The 17,888-nt window shown below is 38.9% G+C and overlaps 3 protein-coding genes across 9 annotated transcripts in view; 2 read left to right on the top strand and 1 right to left on the bottom strand.

Annotated features, from left to right (window-relative positions):
- The window catches only part of arhgap32b (Rho GTPase activating protein 32b), a 74,850-nt gene extending 63,866 nt beyond the window's left edge, over positions 1-10,984 (top strand). For all 6 annotated transcript variants that reach the window (XM_043221512.1, XM_043221511.1, XM_043221508.1 and 3 more), the window contains 12 exons: positions 460-609; positions 2,569-2,671; positions 3,189-3,333; positions 3,897-3,979; positions 4,242-4,349; positions 5,171-5,316; positions 5,402-5,603; positions 5,720-5,865; positions 6,207-6,281; positions 6,369-7,139; positions 7,646-8,244; positions 8,614-10,984. In XM_043221512.1, coding sequence (XP_043077447.1) covers positions 460-609; positions 2,569-2,671; positions 3,189-3,333; positions 3,897-3,979; positions 4,242-4,349; positions 5,171-5,316; positions 5,402-5,603; positions 5,720-5,865; positions 6,207-6,281; positions 6,369-7,139; positions 7,646-8,244; positions 8,614-10,839 — 4,754 coding nt within the window. In that variant the 3' untranslated portion in view covers positions 10,840-10,984. The remainder of the gene's footprint in view (positions 1-459; positions 610-2,568; positions 2,672-3,188; positions 3,334-3,896; positions 3,980-4,241; positions 4,350-5,170; positions 5,317-5,401; positions 5,604-5,719; positions 5,866-6,206; positions 6,282-6,368; positions 7,140-7,645; positions 8,245-8,613) is intronic.
- A 2,685-nt stretch (positions 10,985-13,669) lies between these two features.
- Positions 13,670-14,612, bottom strand: anapc13 (anaphase promoting complex subunit 13). Of its 2 annotated transcripts, none has more exons than XM_043221984.1 (3): positions 14,379-14,612; positions 14,159-14,264; positions 13,670-13,942 (listed from the first exon to the last, which is right to left on the bottom strand). In XM_043221984.1, exons 2-3 carry the CDS (start codon positions 14,255-14,257, stop codon positions 13,817-13,819), a joined length of 225 nt encoding a protein of 74 aa, XP_043077919.1. In that variant the 5' UTR covers positions 14,258-14,264; positions 14,379-14,612; the 3' UTR covers positions 13,670-13,816. The 2 variants fall into 2 exon arrangements, with proteins under 2 accessions (XP_043077919.1, XP_043077918.1); XM_043221983.1 differs by having other exon boundaries at positions 14,383-14,610.
- Positions 14,613-15,032: 420 nt separating this feature from the next.
- On the top strand, positions 15,033-17,559 carry sc5d (sterol-C5-desaturase). Its single transcript, XM_043221982.1, has 5 exons — positions 15,033-15,175; positions 15,446-15,663; positions 15,758-15,890; positions 16,113-16,213; positions 16,646-17,559. Exons 2-5 carry the CDS (start codon positions 15,454-15,456, stop codon positions 17,099-17,101), a joined length of 900 nt encoding a protein of 299 aa, XP_043077917.1. The 5' UTR covers positions 15,033-15,175; positions 15,446-15,453; the 3' UTR covers positions 17,102-17,559.
- Positions 17,560-17,888: the final 329 nt, after the last annotated feature.

Genomic DNA, 17,888 nt, shown 5'->3' with positions numbered 1-17,888 from the left:
TTGATTTATATGCTACTGTATTTGCGATCTCGGTTGCATTGATCCACAGAGAATAAAGTGGTTTGATTTTGCTCTACCAAAAGTAGAACAAACACCCAAAGATGGAGGATGTACTTCCCTCAGAGGAATTTGGGTGAATTAATAATTCTGCTTGGTTGACGAAACAGCCCTTTGTGATCTAGGTTATTCAAGCAGCACTTCCAAAGGAGGATTTGAGAAATTCCTTTATTAAAGGAACGGGGTTAATACCTAAACCCACTATTCTTACACAATCTTGTGCCTTTTCTTTTTTATTTCGTAAGATCTTAGTTCACTGATATGATGTGGCTGGTACTACCCTGTTGGTAAACTGGATTTTCTTGGGGTCATTTGTTGCTGCGCTGCTTGTGATTCACAGTGCAGTTTTCCTTAATGTGAAAATCTTATTTAAATTGACATGTTTTCATTTTTATCTTCCAGTGTCCAAGAAACACGGGAAACTGATCACTTTTCTACGCACATTCATGAAGTCCAGGCCGACCAAGCAGAAGCTGAAGCAAAGAGGTATCCTCAGGGAGAGGGTGTTCGGTTGTGATCTAGGAGAACATCTTCTCAACTCCGGCCATGACGGTGAGCTTTGCCCCCTTCTGGTCCTACTCAAACTCACACTCATGCTCCAGACAGTGCTTGACACTAATGTGACACATTGTGGGTGGGCTGGAAAGCAAAGCTAACCCCCTCCTCCTCTAGAAACACCCTTGGATCTGGCTGCAAAGGTTGTCATGGCATCTGATTGGCTTAAAGCGGTCTAAAGGTCAGGAGGAATGGTTAGGGGGCCATGTCTGGAGATTTCTTCCCCATTGATTCAAAGCTCCCTGGCAGCCTTCAGCATTTGCTCCATTTGTTTGACTTCAAATCCTCCCTGAGCCATTGCCTGCCCTTAAAATCTAAGCCTTGTCCTTTTCAAAGGGGATCCACGCAACTTGATACGACTGCTCGACCATTTCATTTAGAAGGAGGGTAAAAAAATAAAAAAATCCTTTTATTAAATGTTTCAGAATGGACATTATTTCCTTCAGGGGCAAGTATCCTCAAAGCTGAAATTCCTGGTATTTAAAAATGTCTTCCTACAAAAGGTCATCCATTGTAGTTGGTTAGATAGAAGATAAAGTTAGGTTTACTACCAAGATCTGAACCTTTCGTTCTCTTCACTGTCCTCTGCCACCCTTGAGCCCACTCAGATTTAATGTGTTTGTAAAACGGGTAATGGCTGAATGTGTACTCTCTGTCTCGCTCTAGTCTCAGAGGAACGTGAGACAATATGGCTAAACACTTTGTTCAAGTAGAGAGTCTTAGTATTAGTATGTTTCAGTCATATTAACCTAAAACTCTGCAGACCTCCCTGCAATTCACTTTATTATACTTTTGGACTATATTTTGCTAGAGAACAAAACACCTAAATCCATTTTTTGTATTTTTTAGTTGGTGCCATAAGGATGTTTGCCTCTGAAGTTGCTGTTTTTTTCAAAGTATTGAAAGGGCTCAAAAAGCAAAACAAATTCTGCTGTCCAAATTGAGCCAGTAGTTTTATTGTTGCCCTGTTGATATTTCCACTGGATCCACCGCCTTTACTTTTAAATGGAATTTAAGGAAAAAAGGAGAAGAGGGGCATTAAGATTGTAAGAAAATAATTCTTTTAGAACAGAAGTGAAAGTAAATTTATATGTAAAAGTTCTTTGCAATGCACATTACTAATCCAAAATTGTAATAATGATTTACAGTAATACTATTTCTACTCTAAGAAATATTTGAAACCTTGGTGGTTTGAAGAGACTATTTAAATGTTACCGTATTTGTTTTATTGTTGATTTTGCAGATGACAAGGTTTTGCATAAACAACTGGAAATCATACAGCTATAATTTACCTCAATTATTCATAAACACTTTTGCAGGAAAAAAAAAAAGATGTGATTTGTTTGTTATTTTCAAACCATTCTGACTGATGCTTCCATGAACTTTACGAATCTTTCTCAGTTTTGACAATTTATTTGACTCCCAGCTTAACAGCTTTAGCTTGAAGACATAAAGAATATTTTACTGGCTTTATAGGGCAAGTGACTGCTCCTTTAACTGGACTGAAGTACACTCTCTGCGACCACAGGCCATTCTTATTGGAAAGTGCTGATTGAATGATTTTCTTGCATTTTTGAGGATTTTGTGCTTCAGACAGCTATGTCAGGAATGTAGATGAACAGCTGCCTCTGAGATACTTGGACTTACTCATCTGCCGGATAAAGTTTGTCAAGACCAGAGGCCAGTCAGGGTTGTCTGCAACATTGCAAGGTCACGTTGGAGGTCTGGAGATTGTCTAATGCCACTGGAGGAAATGTGAAGCTATAAACTCTGCTTATACAGGAGAACACGGCCTACTGGGCCAGTCTCTGGCAGTTGTTGAAATTATTTATAGCTTACAAAATCTAAAATTTACTGCACAAAGAATCTGGCATTCTATTCCACTGGCATTTTGACAAGTCTCACACTTTGCGTGCCAAAAAGGATGCTCCAGTAACATTTTGTCTAAACCTCTAGTCCCCCAGGTACTCAAGAGCTGCACTGAGTTCATTGAGAAGCACGGAGTGGTTGATGGAATGTACCGTCTCTCTGGGATTGCCTCCAACATTCAGAAGCTGCGGTAGGACATAAACACACTCCCCTAATTGCCAGTAGCAGAGATAGGGATTTATCATACCGCTTGAGAAACTCAGAATGCTGTGGCTGAATATTAAGCTGCTGCTAATTACATTTCATAATGGGAATGTTTGTATTCTTGAATACAGGAGGAAATGAGAACACCAGAGTGATTAGATGGGGGTTTATTACTGGGTCCAGGACAAGTTGACTTGTTTACTTGGCCGATTAACAAGTTTTTTCCCGTCTTGAGTTCCTACATGTAGTTTTGTCAGTGGATAAATTTGAAACTATAAAGCTATAAATATTTTTTGTAATTTTATTTTTTACTTATGTAAGTATTAAGTGTTAAATTTTGGTTGAATTTTTTTTTTTCCTTTTTTTTTTTTTAATTATTTTCATCAAAAATACGGTAAAAACAGTAATGTTTATTTAATCGGAAAACCCTTAAAATCTAGTTTTAAGCACTTCAAATTGTCTATAAAAGTGTATAAAGCCTTTTTCTTTCTCTCTTACTTTAGGCATGAATTTGACTCTGAACAGATCCCAGATCTGACAAAAGATGTTTACATTCAAGACATACACTGCGTGGGCTCCCTGTGCAAGCTTTACTTTCGAGAGCTTCCCAACCCACTTCTCACCTACCAGCTGTATGAGAAATTCTCGGTAAGCATTTATCCTGGAACAGCAGGCCTTTAAGGAGTCTTTTCTCAAACTCACATACTCTTTGTCATACAAATAGCTCCAGCTGAGAGAACCTATTATATTAGAACAAGCAGCCCATACTTATGATATCAAAACCTTTTTAGTTCTTGGTGTGATAATATGCGTGGGTCTCTTATCTGAGACTGGCAAAACAGAGCAGGAGTCATTGAAGGCTTGAGGCTGTTCGTTCTATTGATTGCTTTAAATGAGTATACAAAATGAATTGCTCGTCTCTTAAGAGCCCTGCTTTACAAGAAGTTCATCTGCATGCCAAACAAAGCAGTGACATTTAAAGCATCTGGTGATAAGTCGCTGCAAATGAAAACGGCTAGGGTAAAGAGTGCATCAGTGTTTTCAGGTTGCTATGGAAGCAGTGAAGCTATAATGCACAGGAAATGCGACTGACCATGTGCTTTTGTCCACTTCACAGTATGCTGTGAACATGGGTTTGAGATTGTTTTTGTTGGTTAGAGCTGCTTCTAGATGCAGTGACCCTGATTTACACCCGCTCTTCTCCTTTTTAGGAGGCTGTGTCAGCAGCCACAGACGAGGAGAGGCTGATCAAAATACATGATGTCATTCAGCAGCTGCCGCCTCCGCATTATAGGTTTGTAAATGACCACAGTGCTCTCTGCTGGTTGCTAAAGAACTTACAGTTCGACATAGCCATATTTTTCGAACGTTACAGCATTTTTATTAATCTACCGTATTAAGCATTCTGATTACTAATGCAATCCAAGTACATTATTACAAAATTTTTCACTTAAATGAACGTGATTCTAAATCTAGTCTGTTAGGATGATTTTACTTGGTATCTGATTTTAATGCATCTGTAGTTTTAACGTTTAATATTCATGCTTTTCTTGCAGGACCCTTGAGTTTCTTATGAGGCATCTTTCAAATTTAGCAACCTTCAGTTATGTTACAAACATGCATACAAAGAATTTGGCCATTGTTTGGGCCCCAAATTTACTGAGGTAAGATGATGCAACTATAATGTATATGAAAACAGATACTCATGGATAAAGTTTTACAGAGCTGGGTAAATTATTTACAAATAGTAATCAATTACTTACAAATTATAGTCTGTTACTGATTCCAAATTACATGAGAGCAACGGTAATTAGATAGTAGATTACTATAGACCTAGCTTGTTTGTCACATTGATTTAAATAGGACAATCTTGTACCATATCAATATAAAAATGCAAAGAAAAAGAAAATATATTCCATTCTTTGTTATTGAAAAAATGATGTGCAATTATTGCACTATTAAGCATTTCATTATTAAACATTATTAAGCTCTCCCAAACTGAGGTTCATCAAAGAACTCTTGGGGTTTTGTGAGTTTAATGAATTGCAAATAATTATTAAAATCATAAAAAGTCATGATAAAATGAATCCTTTTAAAATAACATCAATCAAAAATAAAACTCTTATGAACAATTCCAATGTTTTATTTGACTATGCGACCTTGCATGTTATGTGACCACTGTATTTTAAGTAAATATATTAGGTTAAAGAATTGCTTAATTACATGTAAATAAGAAATATTGTACATTTTTGCATTGCAATATGTTTAATAGACAATTGTAATTAATAAAGTAACTAACTGTAGTCTGATTCTCTGTATTTAAAAATGTAATTTAATATAATCACAAGTATTACATTTTTGGAATCTGATTGTGTAATCCAGATTGCATGTAATCAGTTATTACCCAGCTCTGCAATTTTGTAACTGTGAATATAGAAACCTAGTAATTATAACTAATCTTTGTGTGTTATTCTGATCTAAAAAGGTCAAAGCAGATAGAATCCGCTTGCTTCAGTGGCACAGCAGCCTTCATGGAGGTGCGAATACAATCGGTTGTGGTGGAGTTCATCCTCAACCATGTGGATGTTCTCTTCAGCCCCAAACTGAGCTCACTCATACGAGAGGGAACAGGTATGCAATATAAACATATTTCAGCAGATATTTAACATTTGTGCATTGCAGTATATTCATCACACATTTTTTTTTGTCTTTGTAGGACACAACTCTTTGTCTCGGCCTAAATCTTTGCTGTTACCCTCTCCATCCACAAAGCTGCTAACACTAGAAGAGGCACAGGCACGTACCCAGGCCCAGATCAACTCGCCTATCACTGCAGACAGCAAGTACATAGAGGTGGGAGAGGGTCCTGCAGCCTTACAAGGAAAATTCCACACGGTTATTGAATTCCCTACTGAGAGGTATAAAGCGAGCTTTAAATTGTTGTCATTTTTTCTGCTGTCATAAAGAAACCAATTATTTGCATGTTATTTTCAAAGTTATACATTTTGTACATTTTTTTTTTTTTTTTTACTAGGAAAAGACAGCCCATAAAATCTAAAAAGTCTCCAGTTGGCAGTTGGCGGTCTTTTTTCAACTTGGGCAAGTCTTCCTCAATGTCTAAACGAAAACTACACCGTAATCCCAGTGAACCAAATGAACTCAAGGCCATGGCGTTGGCTGGTTAGTGTTGTGCTATTTTTTTTTATCTTTAAATATTAGATAGTCGTTAACGCAAAATAAACCCAGTGGTTAATCAGGCTTTGTATTATGTGGAAGTGGTAAATTTTGCAGCTGATTGTATACTACCCTGCTAATTACTCTGGTATTTGATGAATTAATAAATTAATACATAAATGGACATGAAATATTGATTTTAGTTTAAATGATTTTATGTGTGAGCAGAGATACTGCAGAGTATTTACAAGAGACAACAATATCTGACCCCAGATTGACCAGTCAGAGTCAAGTATACTAGAACTGTTTGGTTATGTGACTACTTTGTTCCCACTTTATTTGCTCAGGAGGAAGAGGAGACACCGGTACTCTTCGGTCTGCCAAGAGTGAGGAGTCTCTCACCTCTTTACATAACGTTGAAGGTAACAGACTCTTTATAAGAAGCTCTGTAAAAACTCGTAAACCAGCCGTTGTGAAATTCTGACTTTTTTGCTTTTCCTTTAACACAGGAGAGTCTAAGGTGTACCGGCCACGCAGACCTCGCTCCAGCAGTGATGCTCTCTCTGCTTCCTTTAATGGTGACCTGCTGGATAGCAGACAACACTGTAACTCGTATGACAACCTGGGCCAAGGGGACAGTGATGGGGATGATGGACCGATCTGTGTGCCTGCTCTCATCTCCCCTCCACGTTCTGCTGACGATGTGGACCTGAGCCCCCCTGACATTGGCATGGCCTCTTTAGACTTTGACCCCATGTCTTTCCAGTGTAGCCTTCCTCTGGCAGAGACTTCAATTTTTTCACTTGACACAGATATAAACAGTCTGAAGAGGAGCCCAGGCAGTGCCAGTGGCTCAGAGCAAGTCTCGCCAGTCAGAGCTAAAGTTACGAGTCATTCTGTGTCTCCAGACCACAGTCCAGCCTTAAAGGATAGAAATAAACTGCCCCCTGCTTCTTTCTCAGAGAAAACTCCAGTTCAATCCCTTGAGAGCAGTGAGAAGTCAGCTGTTGTGACTCCTCTAAGCGTCTCTGAATCGGCGGCCTCCATGATAAGGAAAGCACCAGAGAGCACTGTGCTTCAGCCCTCTTCCCCTCCATCTCCACTCGACTCTCCTGGAAAATTGAGCTCTCTGTCAAGAACCACCGATCTGCCCCTGAGTGAAGCCATTCAACAAGAGCTTCTTTCTAAAGCTGCTACCTTTGAGAGTAAAGAGAATAAAGACATATCAAGCATTGAATGTTCACAGCCACCACAGGTCACATGCTCTCAAGAGCAACCAGGTAAGCTCAATGGAAATACAGGGTACAGTAGCTTAAATCCATGATTTTTCATTTTTATTATAAATTAGTTGAATGTTTTAAATTCATGTATTAAAACAGGTTTAAAACAGGTTTTCAAAATGTCAAAAATATTTGAAACAAACACAAATACAGAGAGTACATTAAGACAATACTCATACTTCATCCTTACAATCATACTTCATATCACAATCATACGTAGACAATAGATTTTTGAAAGTTTTTATTATTTTATTGTAAACACCGTTTTTAACCTTGATGCCACTATAATATGAACCTCCAAGGTATGCTGGGTTTCATAAGATAATTGTTTGATTTTTCAGGTTTAGTTCACCAGGCTTTTACCAGTAGCGCTTTGCACGATCACCCTCAATGTAGAGAAATCTGTCCACAATCTGTAGAAATTTAACATTTCCCTATCTTACCTTCTCATGAGTATTAGCCTGCCTTCTCCTTGTTTGAGTTCCCTCTGTTTTGTCCATCCGTAGGAGCCGTAGCTTTGGACTCACCAAAGGGCAATGTCCCTGTCAGCTCTGTGTCCCTCATACCTCCCCCTTCCCCACCAAAGAACGCTGCCCGCATGCTTGCACTAGCTCTAGCTGAATCTGCCCAGCAGGCCACTATTCTCTCTCAGAGGCAATCCTCTGGACCCCCTACGCCAGTGTCACCCGATAAGCCACAAGAATTACTGGAGACCATGGACTGGCCGCCTCCTCCTTCCTTGCCATCACAGCCATCCCAGGAAGCTTCAGTTGAAGCATCAAAGAGATCCGTTCCTACATCCTCACCACCCTCCACCCAAACTGAAAAGTTAACTCGCTCCGTCAGTCTGCACTTCTACACAGCTGAGAGCGGAAAGCCATCCAGCATTTCTTGCAATAGCCAGGATGTTATCTCACCCGAGACCTCAAGCCAGAGTGTTATGCCTTCTAGTCAGCCTTTTCAAGTTCCACAAACACAAAAAAGCCCAGAAAGGCAGCAGCCAGCTGTGGGACAGACACCTGTGAGCACAGACAAAAATACTACCATAATCATCACATCAGCTATCAGCAGCAAGGATACTGTCATTCAACAACCCAGCTCTGAGGTAAGTAGTGGCATATGCAGGGATGTTAGTAGTACTAGTACACTTCAGTGCCTGAACGTTAAGTAATGTTATAAATATTCATGAGCCAGACCTTCACCAATGTAAAATCTAAATTAGAAAAGCATGCTAAGCATTAATGCTGCTACTTGTTTTTAGCCTGCTGTTGTTTTTTATTTAATTTGTTAGTATTTATGTGAACATTTGGAGTGCATGTTGTGTGATTTTTGTTTTTTTAGTCATATTGCAGCAAAATTTGAATCAAAATTATTCAGTCATTAATCTGGTAATAACTAGAATTACAGGTCATGTAAATAGAAAAAGGGAAATATACAAGAAAACTAACAGTGTTTGTTTGGGCTTAATCCCTAGATCCATATGACTGAAATGGTTATGCCACAAAAACCCATAAAGACTCCAGATCAGCCAGTCGCAATTCTCCAGCCTCAGCCACAAATACAGAGTCAACCTCATGCAGCAATTCGTTCTCAACCTCAAGTTCAGCTTTATTCTCAGTCGCAAGCGCAGCCACAGTTTCAACCCAAATCGCAGCCTAATGCTAGAGTTGCACCAACCCCCGCAGCACCTCTTGATCCTGTGGAAAAACCATGGGAAGCCATAAAGCCTGTTCATCCAAAAGTAGATAGTGCTCCTCAACACCATACTCAGGGAGTGATGCCACCAGCACCCCCAGTTCGTTCTATAGAAAGTAAACTAGCAATGGCTGCTCTCTGCAACACTGAGGCGGCAAACCCTGCTAACTTTCATACCATTTTAGAAACCTCTATGAGAGGATCAGTGGAGGAGACTCCCCCACAGTCTCATCCATCTCACCGTAGGGCTTCCACTCATCAGTCTGGTTACATTTACCACTCCAAAGGGGATGCTGCCCTACTGGAGCCCACCACAGAGGCATATTACCATCAGCGAGTATCTCCTTCAGGTCAGGCTACAATGACATACCATTACAGACCAGAGAGTGTTCCACCACACATTTCTTATGTGTCAAAATCGGAGCCACAGATTTCCTTTAGAGGCCACGGTGATGGCCGATACAATACAATTGGACCTAGGTCCTACCACCAGTCCATCAAATCTCGTGGCCCATTGAGAAGTGAATACATTTCTCCAGGCACACTGCACCACTCCCATGGCTACAGCCAAGTAGATGGACCCACCGTGTACCCAACAATCCGCAGGGTCCACTCCCTACATGTGCCCCCCACCGCTATCCGCTCAATGCCGGTCACCAGAACCGAGGTTCCGCCAGATGATGAGTTATTTTACTACCAGCGCCCCATCTACCACTGCAAGTCTCACCAATCAGCCTCTCAGTCCGACTACCATGTCACACAACTACAGCCTTATTTTGAGAACGGAAGAGTACAGTACCGCTACAGCCCATACTCTGGCTCTCACGTTCTGGATGCCCCTTTCTACGATGTGGACCATTACGGTACCATCCGCTTACGGCATGTTCATTCCTTCAGCGGTCGGGACAGTGCCCCCCTCCTTCGGTCTGGAGCCAAATCTGGAGGCTACCACTACCTTTCAAGGCATTTCATTCCTTTAAAGGAGCATAGCTTCGTAAGCAGAGACATGCCACCTTATGGTGGTTCAAAAGGGAGTGTTTACTTTACGTGGGATCCAGATGAAGCAGAGAGGCTTCGCATACACTCTATCCGCAGGGAAAGCCGAGCGAGACAGAAGGTGAAGGGTTCTGTAATGTCACAGTATGACAACATAGGACCCTACATGCCAATGGATATAGACATGTTACACTTGCGCAGCAAATCAGATCCCGGCAAAACTGTATTGATGGCTGCTGAGAGCAAGGAGGCCAGATATAATATTGTTCCTGGATCTCAGCATGCTCCCAGGCACTTGATCTCTGATCCAGATGTCCTGATGTATATGGAAACAGAGAAGCACTGCCAAGGAAATGGGATGGGGGATAAGACCACCAAACAAGGCAGCTCCAGGACCTACTCAACCATCCATTCACATCAATCACAACTTCCACCACGAAGCCTGCAGCACTTACCAGAGGGTGGCCATCTTGACCCAAAGTTTGAACCAGCGGAAAAGCAGCCGAGCAGTAAACATTGGCAGGAACATTCGGAGAGCAGGACTGCCCAGCCTCGTTACGAAAGGTCAGATTTGGATCGCCACATATGCAGGGTTAAAGCCACAAGCAGCGCCAGTGAAGATGAACAAGCAGTTCCAGCGAAGCCAGCTCCACCACCCAAGCCAGAGAGATCCCATAGCGTTAGAGAGCGCCAGCATTACAACCAATCCAGTCTTCCCACACATCTACCAGACAGTTCAGACCATAGTGGATCCTACTCTCATCAGTCACAGGGACAAAGACAAAGTGCCATTACTTTACAGTCACACTATGACAACCTGGATGACTACCATCCGGTACCTCAGTCCCAAACCTCACTATCAAATCGGGGTGGTTCCAGCTCCTATCAAAGCCCTGGTTTCTCAACTTCACATAGTAATCGCGCATACTCCACTGCCTTGGGACAGGGCGCCTTCATACAAGCTGAGCTTTCAGCACAGAGGCCAGAGACAGAGATTAATGCTGAGTAAACAGGAATTTAATGAAAAATAAGATTGTAGGTGTCAATAATTCAGTTAAAGTTTAGCAGCCTCTGCGGGACAGTGGACTGCCTTCTGACTGTTTACATTCAGTTTTTTTTTTTTTAATGTACAAAGAAATGGAAAAGACTTTTTACTGAACTGAATGTACCATATAGTTTCATCGGTTGTTTAAACATTGTCACATGGAAATATAACTTGTTATATGCTGTAGATATTCTGTGATATTGAAAAAACGGTATATGAATCATAACCAGATGAGTTATGCGTATCTGAGAAGTACTACTGGATATAAGGGATACTTTTTGTTCTGTTTTATTACTTTGAAAAGGTCTGGGACTTGGTATAAATGAAGTGTAAAGGTTTGCATTTTAGAAATGCATGTAATCTACATTTTACAGAACAGTTCTGTGTACCTTGATATATATATATATATATATATATATATATATATATATATATGTATATGTATATATATATATATATATATATATATATATATATATATATATATATATATATATATATATATATATATATATATATATATATATATATATATATATATATATATATATATATATATATATATATATATATATATATATATATATATATACACAGAAAGTATATATATATATATATATATATATATATATATATATATATATATATATATATATATATATATATATATATATACACACATATATATATATATATATATAGTGTGTACTTTCTGGATGTTACAGTAACAGTGAAAGAGAAGCCCTGTTTAATTCATCCTACCTTCATTTTACACAACTAGGTGGTACATGAAGTTCTTAATATTCTGCCTTCAGGTTGGGGGCCCAAAATGTGCATTTTTTTTCCCCATTTTGTCCAAACTGTGCCATTACTATTATATATGATAGGGTTTCATCACAAGCAACTGGATTTATTTCTTCAATCGAAAACTTGACGTGATTTGACTGAACTCTGCTTGGATTGGCTGCTGTTTGTTGTTGGAGGGACCAAACAATGAATGCGGATTGTGATGGCAGAAGCATTCATTAAGGTATTAGAGAACGCCTGAAGGTGAGAGTGCCAGTGTGAAGTTTTTGACACATTTAATGATTTAAAATATGTTTCTGACAACTGATTTTAGACCAGCACCTTACTTACATTTTTGAAACAAGCTGCATTACAAAATTTCACAGATCCATAAACTTTATACGAGGGGAGCCACTTACCTGAAAAGTCCATTCATTTCATAATGCGGAACAATTTGTGCATTTACAATAAGTACAATGTACATTGCCCTCAAAATGAATCTGTTGGGTGGAAATAAAACCAATATTTTAGTTATTTAAAAGGACAGTTTATAATTAAGGGACCCGTTGTTTTGCCAAGTCGTTGCATGTTACCGTTCTGTCAGACAGTAATTATTATTGCATTACAATGCCTTTTGAAATTTGTGTTCAAATATTCAAACGAGCCCAAGCTCACAATGGCATAATTTGTATGTTTGTGGTCGAGTCCCTAATAACATCTGTTTTTGTGTTTTGCCAAGTTCATTTTCCAGCATTTTTATGATTGACATTTAATATGCTGATTTCTTGTTTTGTTTTGTTTTTTTATTTGTTTTAGACTGTGAAAAAAATGTTTGGGTGGCTAGTGTGGAAAAAAATGAAATAAAGTCACTCATATGTAACCTCTATTTTATGGGACCAAACTGAAATTTGAATGCAGCATCTCCATACTTGCACTCTTCTCGTGAGAATTTGACCCTGAAAACTAGCATTAAAGCCACAGAGCCTAATTTAATCAAGCTTGTATGAATCTGCTGTCTGATTTCATTCAGCCTCAAAGGACATTTGCTCTTCTAATGCACATTTTTGGGGAGAGGTTTTTTTTAGTATAGCAAACAATTGCTTAGGCTGAACATTACCATAATTTCTCAAAAACAAATACTTATTCAGCCTAAATCTGTATTATACAGCTGCTGTCATTTAATTTTGCTGGATTGATGAAATAAATTCCTCTTAAGATTTGATTTGTTAATCTCAAGCCATTATACTATAAATGTATAGCTATTTGGTCACATTACCCCAAACTTCTACACATAATCTTTCTGTAATACCAAGAAAGTATTATCATACATGTTGGATAGAAATAACTGAATATGCGCAGTTAGCCATGTTTCAGATATATTTGTAATAACAAAATTGAGCACCTTAGTGTCACCTTTGAACCCAAATAAAATTCAGCTTAGCCTGAAATAAGGAATGGTTTATTGATTCCATTCTTTACTGCTTGTGTGTTTAATCTGGGTCATTCAGCTGTGTTACATTTATATTGTATTGGTGGTTTATAACAAACTATATTTTTTTTCTTATTTTTGATTAAAATGCAGTATAAGAAAAATGTTGGGGGTTGGTAACACTTTTTATATATATATATATATTTATATATTTTTTTCATATATTCTAAAATGTAATTTATTCTCGTTAAAGCTGAATATTTAGTAGCCATTATGCTGCTTTGCTCTGATTATAATATGATTTGGTGTTCAAGAAGCATTTATCACAGTTGAAAACTACTTAAAACGGGGCTTAATATTTTTGTGGGTTTTTCAGGATTTTTTGATGAACAGAAAGTTCAAAGGGCTTATGAACGTATGTGAAATATAAATCTTATGTAACAGTAAAATTTATTTACCACAATCTTTGAACAAATTAATGCATTTTTTTTATTAAAGTATTTATTTCTGGAAAAAGAAGGTATGATTTATAATTTTAAATCTGTGTGAATTGTAAGAATGCTAACTGTGCGAGCAGAATTTTACATTTGAAGCATTTTATTTATTTATATCAAAACAATGAAACACTTTAATGCAAATTACACCGGCTCGTAATCAGGAAATGAGTCTTTCGCGTCGTAAATCTTCTACATGGTTCACAGACACATGGACGGAGCATCCTCACATCTAAGTGCCGATGTTTGGGGTGTTTTCATGCAAACTCTGCAGGGCGAGATCTGACCACTTCATCTCCTGCTCTTTGACTGACTCCGTTGATCCGCCGTTGTCTTGCTCTGCTTCTGGAAGTTCACTCTACAAGAAAAAAAAGGCTAAGTTTAAACATGCAATGGAATCATGCGTGATATAATATAATACGAATGTAAATATCAAAATGTTGCTGTCTTTCTATACCTGACGAAACTGTAAGTAAAACAAGTCGCCATTATTGTACAGATTACGTAAAACCGCAGATTTTTAACGTACGCGATTCGAAAAGCACGTATCAAAAGTGTAGACGTTAGGTTTTACCAGTGGGATCGTGACATCCTCGTACGGCAGTCTGTCTTCTCTCCAGGCATCATCTGTGAGATCGAGAACTCTTCCGTCCCTCTGCACTTCACTGTCCATCACCACACTTCGGTAGCGTTACATAATCAAAAGATCAAACCACGTTGAAACATTGTATATATCATCAGTTATGCTGTGCATGGATTTCAAAAAGTAACATTAAGAACGCTATAAAATGCTCTTACAGTAGCAGAGACCCGAGCAGTCTTCAGCCCAGCGCTACGGTTTGTTGTTATGTCGCTCTCTGATGACGACATCTCCTATTCGTTAGCCCCTTTCTACCTGCATATCGTGTCAGCTATTTTTATAGTAATCTCGATGCGCTTTAGTTAACGAAACTGAGTAATCGCGACGCTTCTTTTATAGACTTTGATTCATTTGTAAATTAACGCCATACCAGCGGTGTACGGTTTGTGAACGGACCTTTTCATTGATTCTGTTGAATCGGTTCAAAAAGCACGTGAATCGTAATAGAATTGTTACAAACAAAACGTAATGGAATAAGTTTAGCACTTTTACTAAAACGCAACAAAACTTTTCAGAGAGAAATATATGTTCTAAATGACTGAAATATGTCAAGCTGGACTGGGGCAGATTTAAATGCAATAACAATAACGACGATAATAATTCATAATAAAAGCCAATCGAGAACGTCACGACGCACGAGACGTGTGCTTCGTTACAATCACGTAATTATGTCAAAGAATCTTTGAATCTGCTTTCCATCGGTTCTTCTAGACGAACTGTTCAAAAGAACCGAGTCGCAAAAAGGAGTTGCGCTTCCTATCACTAACGCCATGACCAGATCCCGCATCTGTCCAATGAGATGTCAAGAAACGGGCTCGCGCTGTGAGGAAGTAAGTCTCTATTGGCTGCGTCAGTTTGTGTTGCTACAGTGCGAGCAGAAGGACTGCCTCTACGAGGCTTTTAACCTCACGTATTTTCATTTCTGGTGTGTCTTCAAAAGCACCTTTACAGGTGAGCTGATTGTTTCCTACAATTACAGCATTTGGTGTCAGACGTGAACATGTATTATCAACAGTGATACTCTGCATTCATTCTTTTTGCTCTTTTTCTGCTTCATTTTGTCTTAAAGTGCAAAGGATATATTTACAATCTTGGTTAAAGTGCACTGGAGTGTTTTTTTAGTTTATTACAACATATCAGTGACAATTAACTGAATTATTTAAAGCCCTTTTAGTTCATTTCCACTTTAGACAGTTGATAACGCTTCTGTCCAACTCCTAGGGTCAAAGATGGACCTTGTGCTCAATGTTGGAGATTATTACTTCTTCACTCCGTATGTGTATCCTTCGTCGTGGCCGGAGGATGAGCCTCTGCGGCAGATCATCGGCTTGATGGTGGTCACCAACCTGGGTGCTGCGATCTTATATCTAGGCCTGGGTGTTTTGAGCTACTTCTTCATATTTGACCACAAATTAAAGCAACACCCTCAATTTTTGGAGGTTTGTTCAAAAATTATTGCTCCATCTAGCAATCTACAGACTTTAAAAAGGAGTATGTATATGTATATAAAATGTCTACGTTTTTTGCCCACAGAACCAGGTGCAACGTGAAATAAGGTATGCTCTGTGGTCTTTGCCCTGGATCAGCGTACCAACAGTAGCGTTGTTTTTTGCCGAGGTCAGAGGATACAGCAAACTGTACGACAGTGTTGATGAATCGCCACTCGGTGAGAACCTTTGCTTTATGAAATGGGTTTATAAATTGCTGGTTATGTTTTTAAACTTTAAGGAAAGCTAAGCCGGAAACATTAAAAATGATTGAATCTGGATGCAACAAACTGACAGCCCTAATTTTAGAAAGCGCCAGTGATGCAACCTGTCAGATGTGCTTTAGATAATCGTGTTGCTATGGGCATAACCATCTCATGCTATTTTTGCTTGTTTTTCAGGATGGTCAGGACTGATTTTCAGCATGGTCTCTTTCCTGTTTTTCACTGACATGTGCATTTACTGGGTTCACAGATTCCTTCACCACAAGTTGATATATAAGGTATTTATGATATATTTGAAGTGCCTTGCGTTGTCATTTAGGTAAATGTGAGCAAAGAAGGGTAAATACCTGATATGTAGTGTGTGTGTGTGTGTGTGTGTGTGTGTGTGTGTGTGTTTAAATTGTTTATTTCAGTTACAAAAATCTTTTTTTGAATCATTTTGCTTATAGTGAACAATAACCACCACCTGTTTTATCTGATGCAAAAATGACAATATAAGCTTAATAATCCCAATTAGTGAAATGATTTTAAATGATTAAGTCACTTGTAATGTAAGTTTAATATTTATCCACCGTATTAACATATAATAAGTATAATATAAGTATATTAACATATAACGTATAATAAGTACATAGTAACAATAACACACCTGCATGGTTCAATATATTATTCTCAGCTCCATTTAACTTACTTTTTTCCCTCATATACAGTATTTTCACAAACCACATCACGTGTGGAAGATCCCTACTCCGTTCGCCAGCCATGCCTTCCACCCCGTGGACGGATTTCTTCAGGGCCTGCCGTACCACATTTACCCTTTCCTCTTCCCCCTACACAAGATTCTCTACTTAGTCCTGTACGTGTTCGTCAACATATGGACCATTTCCATCCACGACGGAGACTACCGCGTGCCCAACCTGATGGAACCCATCATCAACGGTTCAGCTCACCACACAGACCACCACCTCTTCTTCGACTACAACTACGGGCAGTACTTCACCCTGTGGGACCGCATCGGAGGCTCCTACCGCTACCCTTCTCCGTTGATGGGAAAGGGGCCACACGACCACATTAAAAAACTGATGGCGGAAGGGAAGCTGGACTCAAATGGTGCAAAGAGCCAGATTAATAGCAATAAAAATGGTGTTCATGTCAAGAAGGAGTAGACTAGGAGCAGAATAATTTTTGCTTTTAAAATAAGTTCTTATTCCCAACAGACTCTTAGCACTAAATAATCAGTTATGCATACGATTGCCAAAACGAAGCAATGACAAAATGTGTATATTTTTGCCAAATAGAAACATTCGCTATGGCTACCCTGTTGGTTCCTTGCTTTTGTGTAACTTAATATAACTTAAATTAACAGGCTTTTGTCAAGTAAGCGTCTGTAATTTCACTGTCATAAACATTCAAAGAATGTATGAACATTGACAGACTATCCTTTCACCTTTTCATTGGCATCTGGTAGCGCACGCAGGTCTCTGGCTTTCTCCGTAGCTTTGTTTATCTATGAACTGATAAATGTTTCAGAGACCCGGCGAAGGCTATTGCTGATCTACAGTCGTCTTGTTTTAAAAGAGATTCTGTGGTTTGCTTTTGAAATGAAATGCACGTTATTTCCCCATGTTTCTATTTCATTGGTGGTTTTGTATTGCGCGTGGAACTCTGAGGTCAAGTGAGGTTGTGTAATTCTGCACTCCTTCTTTAGATTGACAGACACCTTTGATTGTGGAGAAGAGAGGAAGATTGCTCAAATAACACGATTGTAGCTTTGTAGTTTTATTGTCCTTTGCAGCATAGCAACAATCATGTAACCATCGTGGCACACACCAGAGGGTGCTGTTGAATCACAATATTCATAATGTTTTAGTGATTAAAAGGATGGAAAGGTGCAGAACAAAATGTAGATTCTAGTAGATTTATTGACAAACCAAATCGACGAAAAGAACAGCT

This window comes from Puntigrus tetrazona, chromosome 21 (assembly GCF_018831695.1).
Source record: "Puntigrus tetrazona isolate hp1 chromosome 21, ASM1883169v1, whole genome shotgun sequence".
Classification (NCBI taxonomy): Eukaryota; Metazoa; Chordata; class Actinopteri; order Cypriniformes; family Cyprinidae; genus Puntigrus; species Puntigrus tetrazona.
The sequence above is the reverse complement of the archived record's forward strand: the minus strand, read 5'-3'. Positions and strand labels throughout refer to the sequence as shown.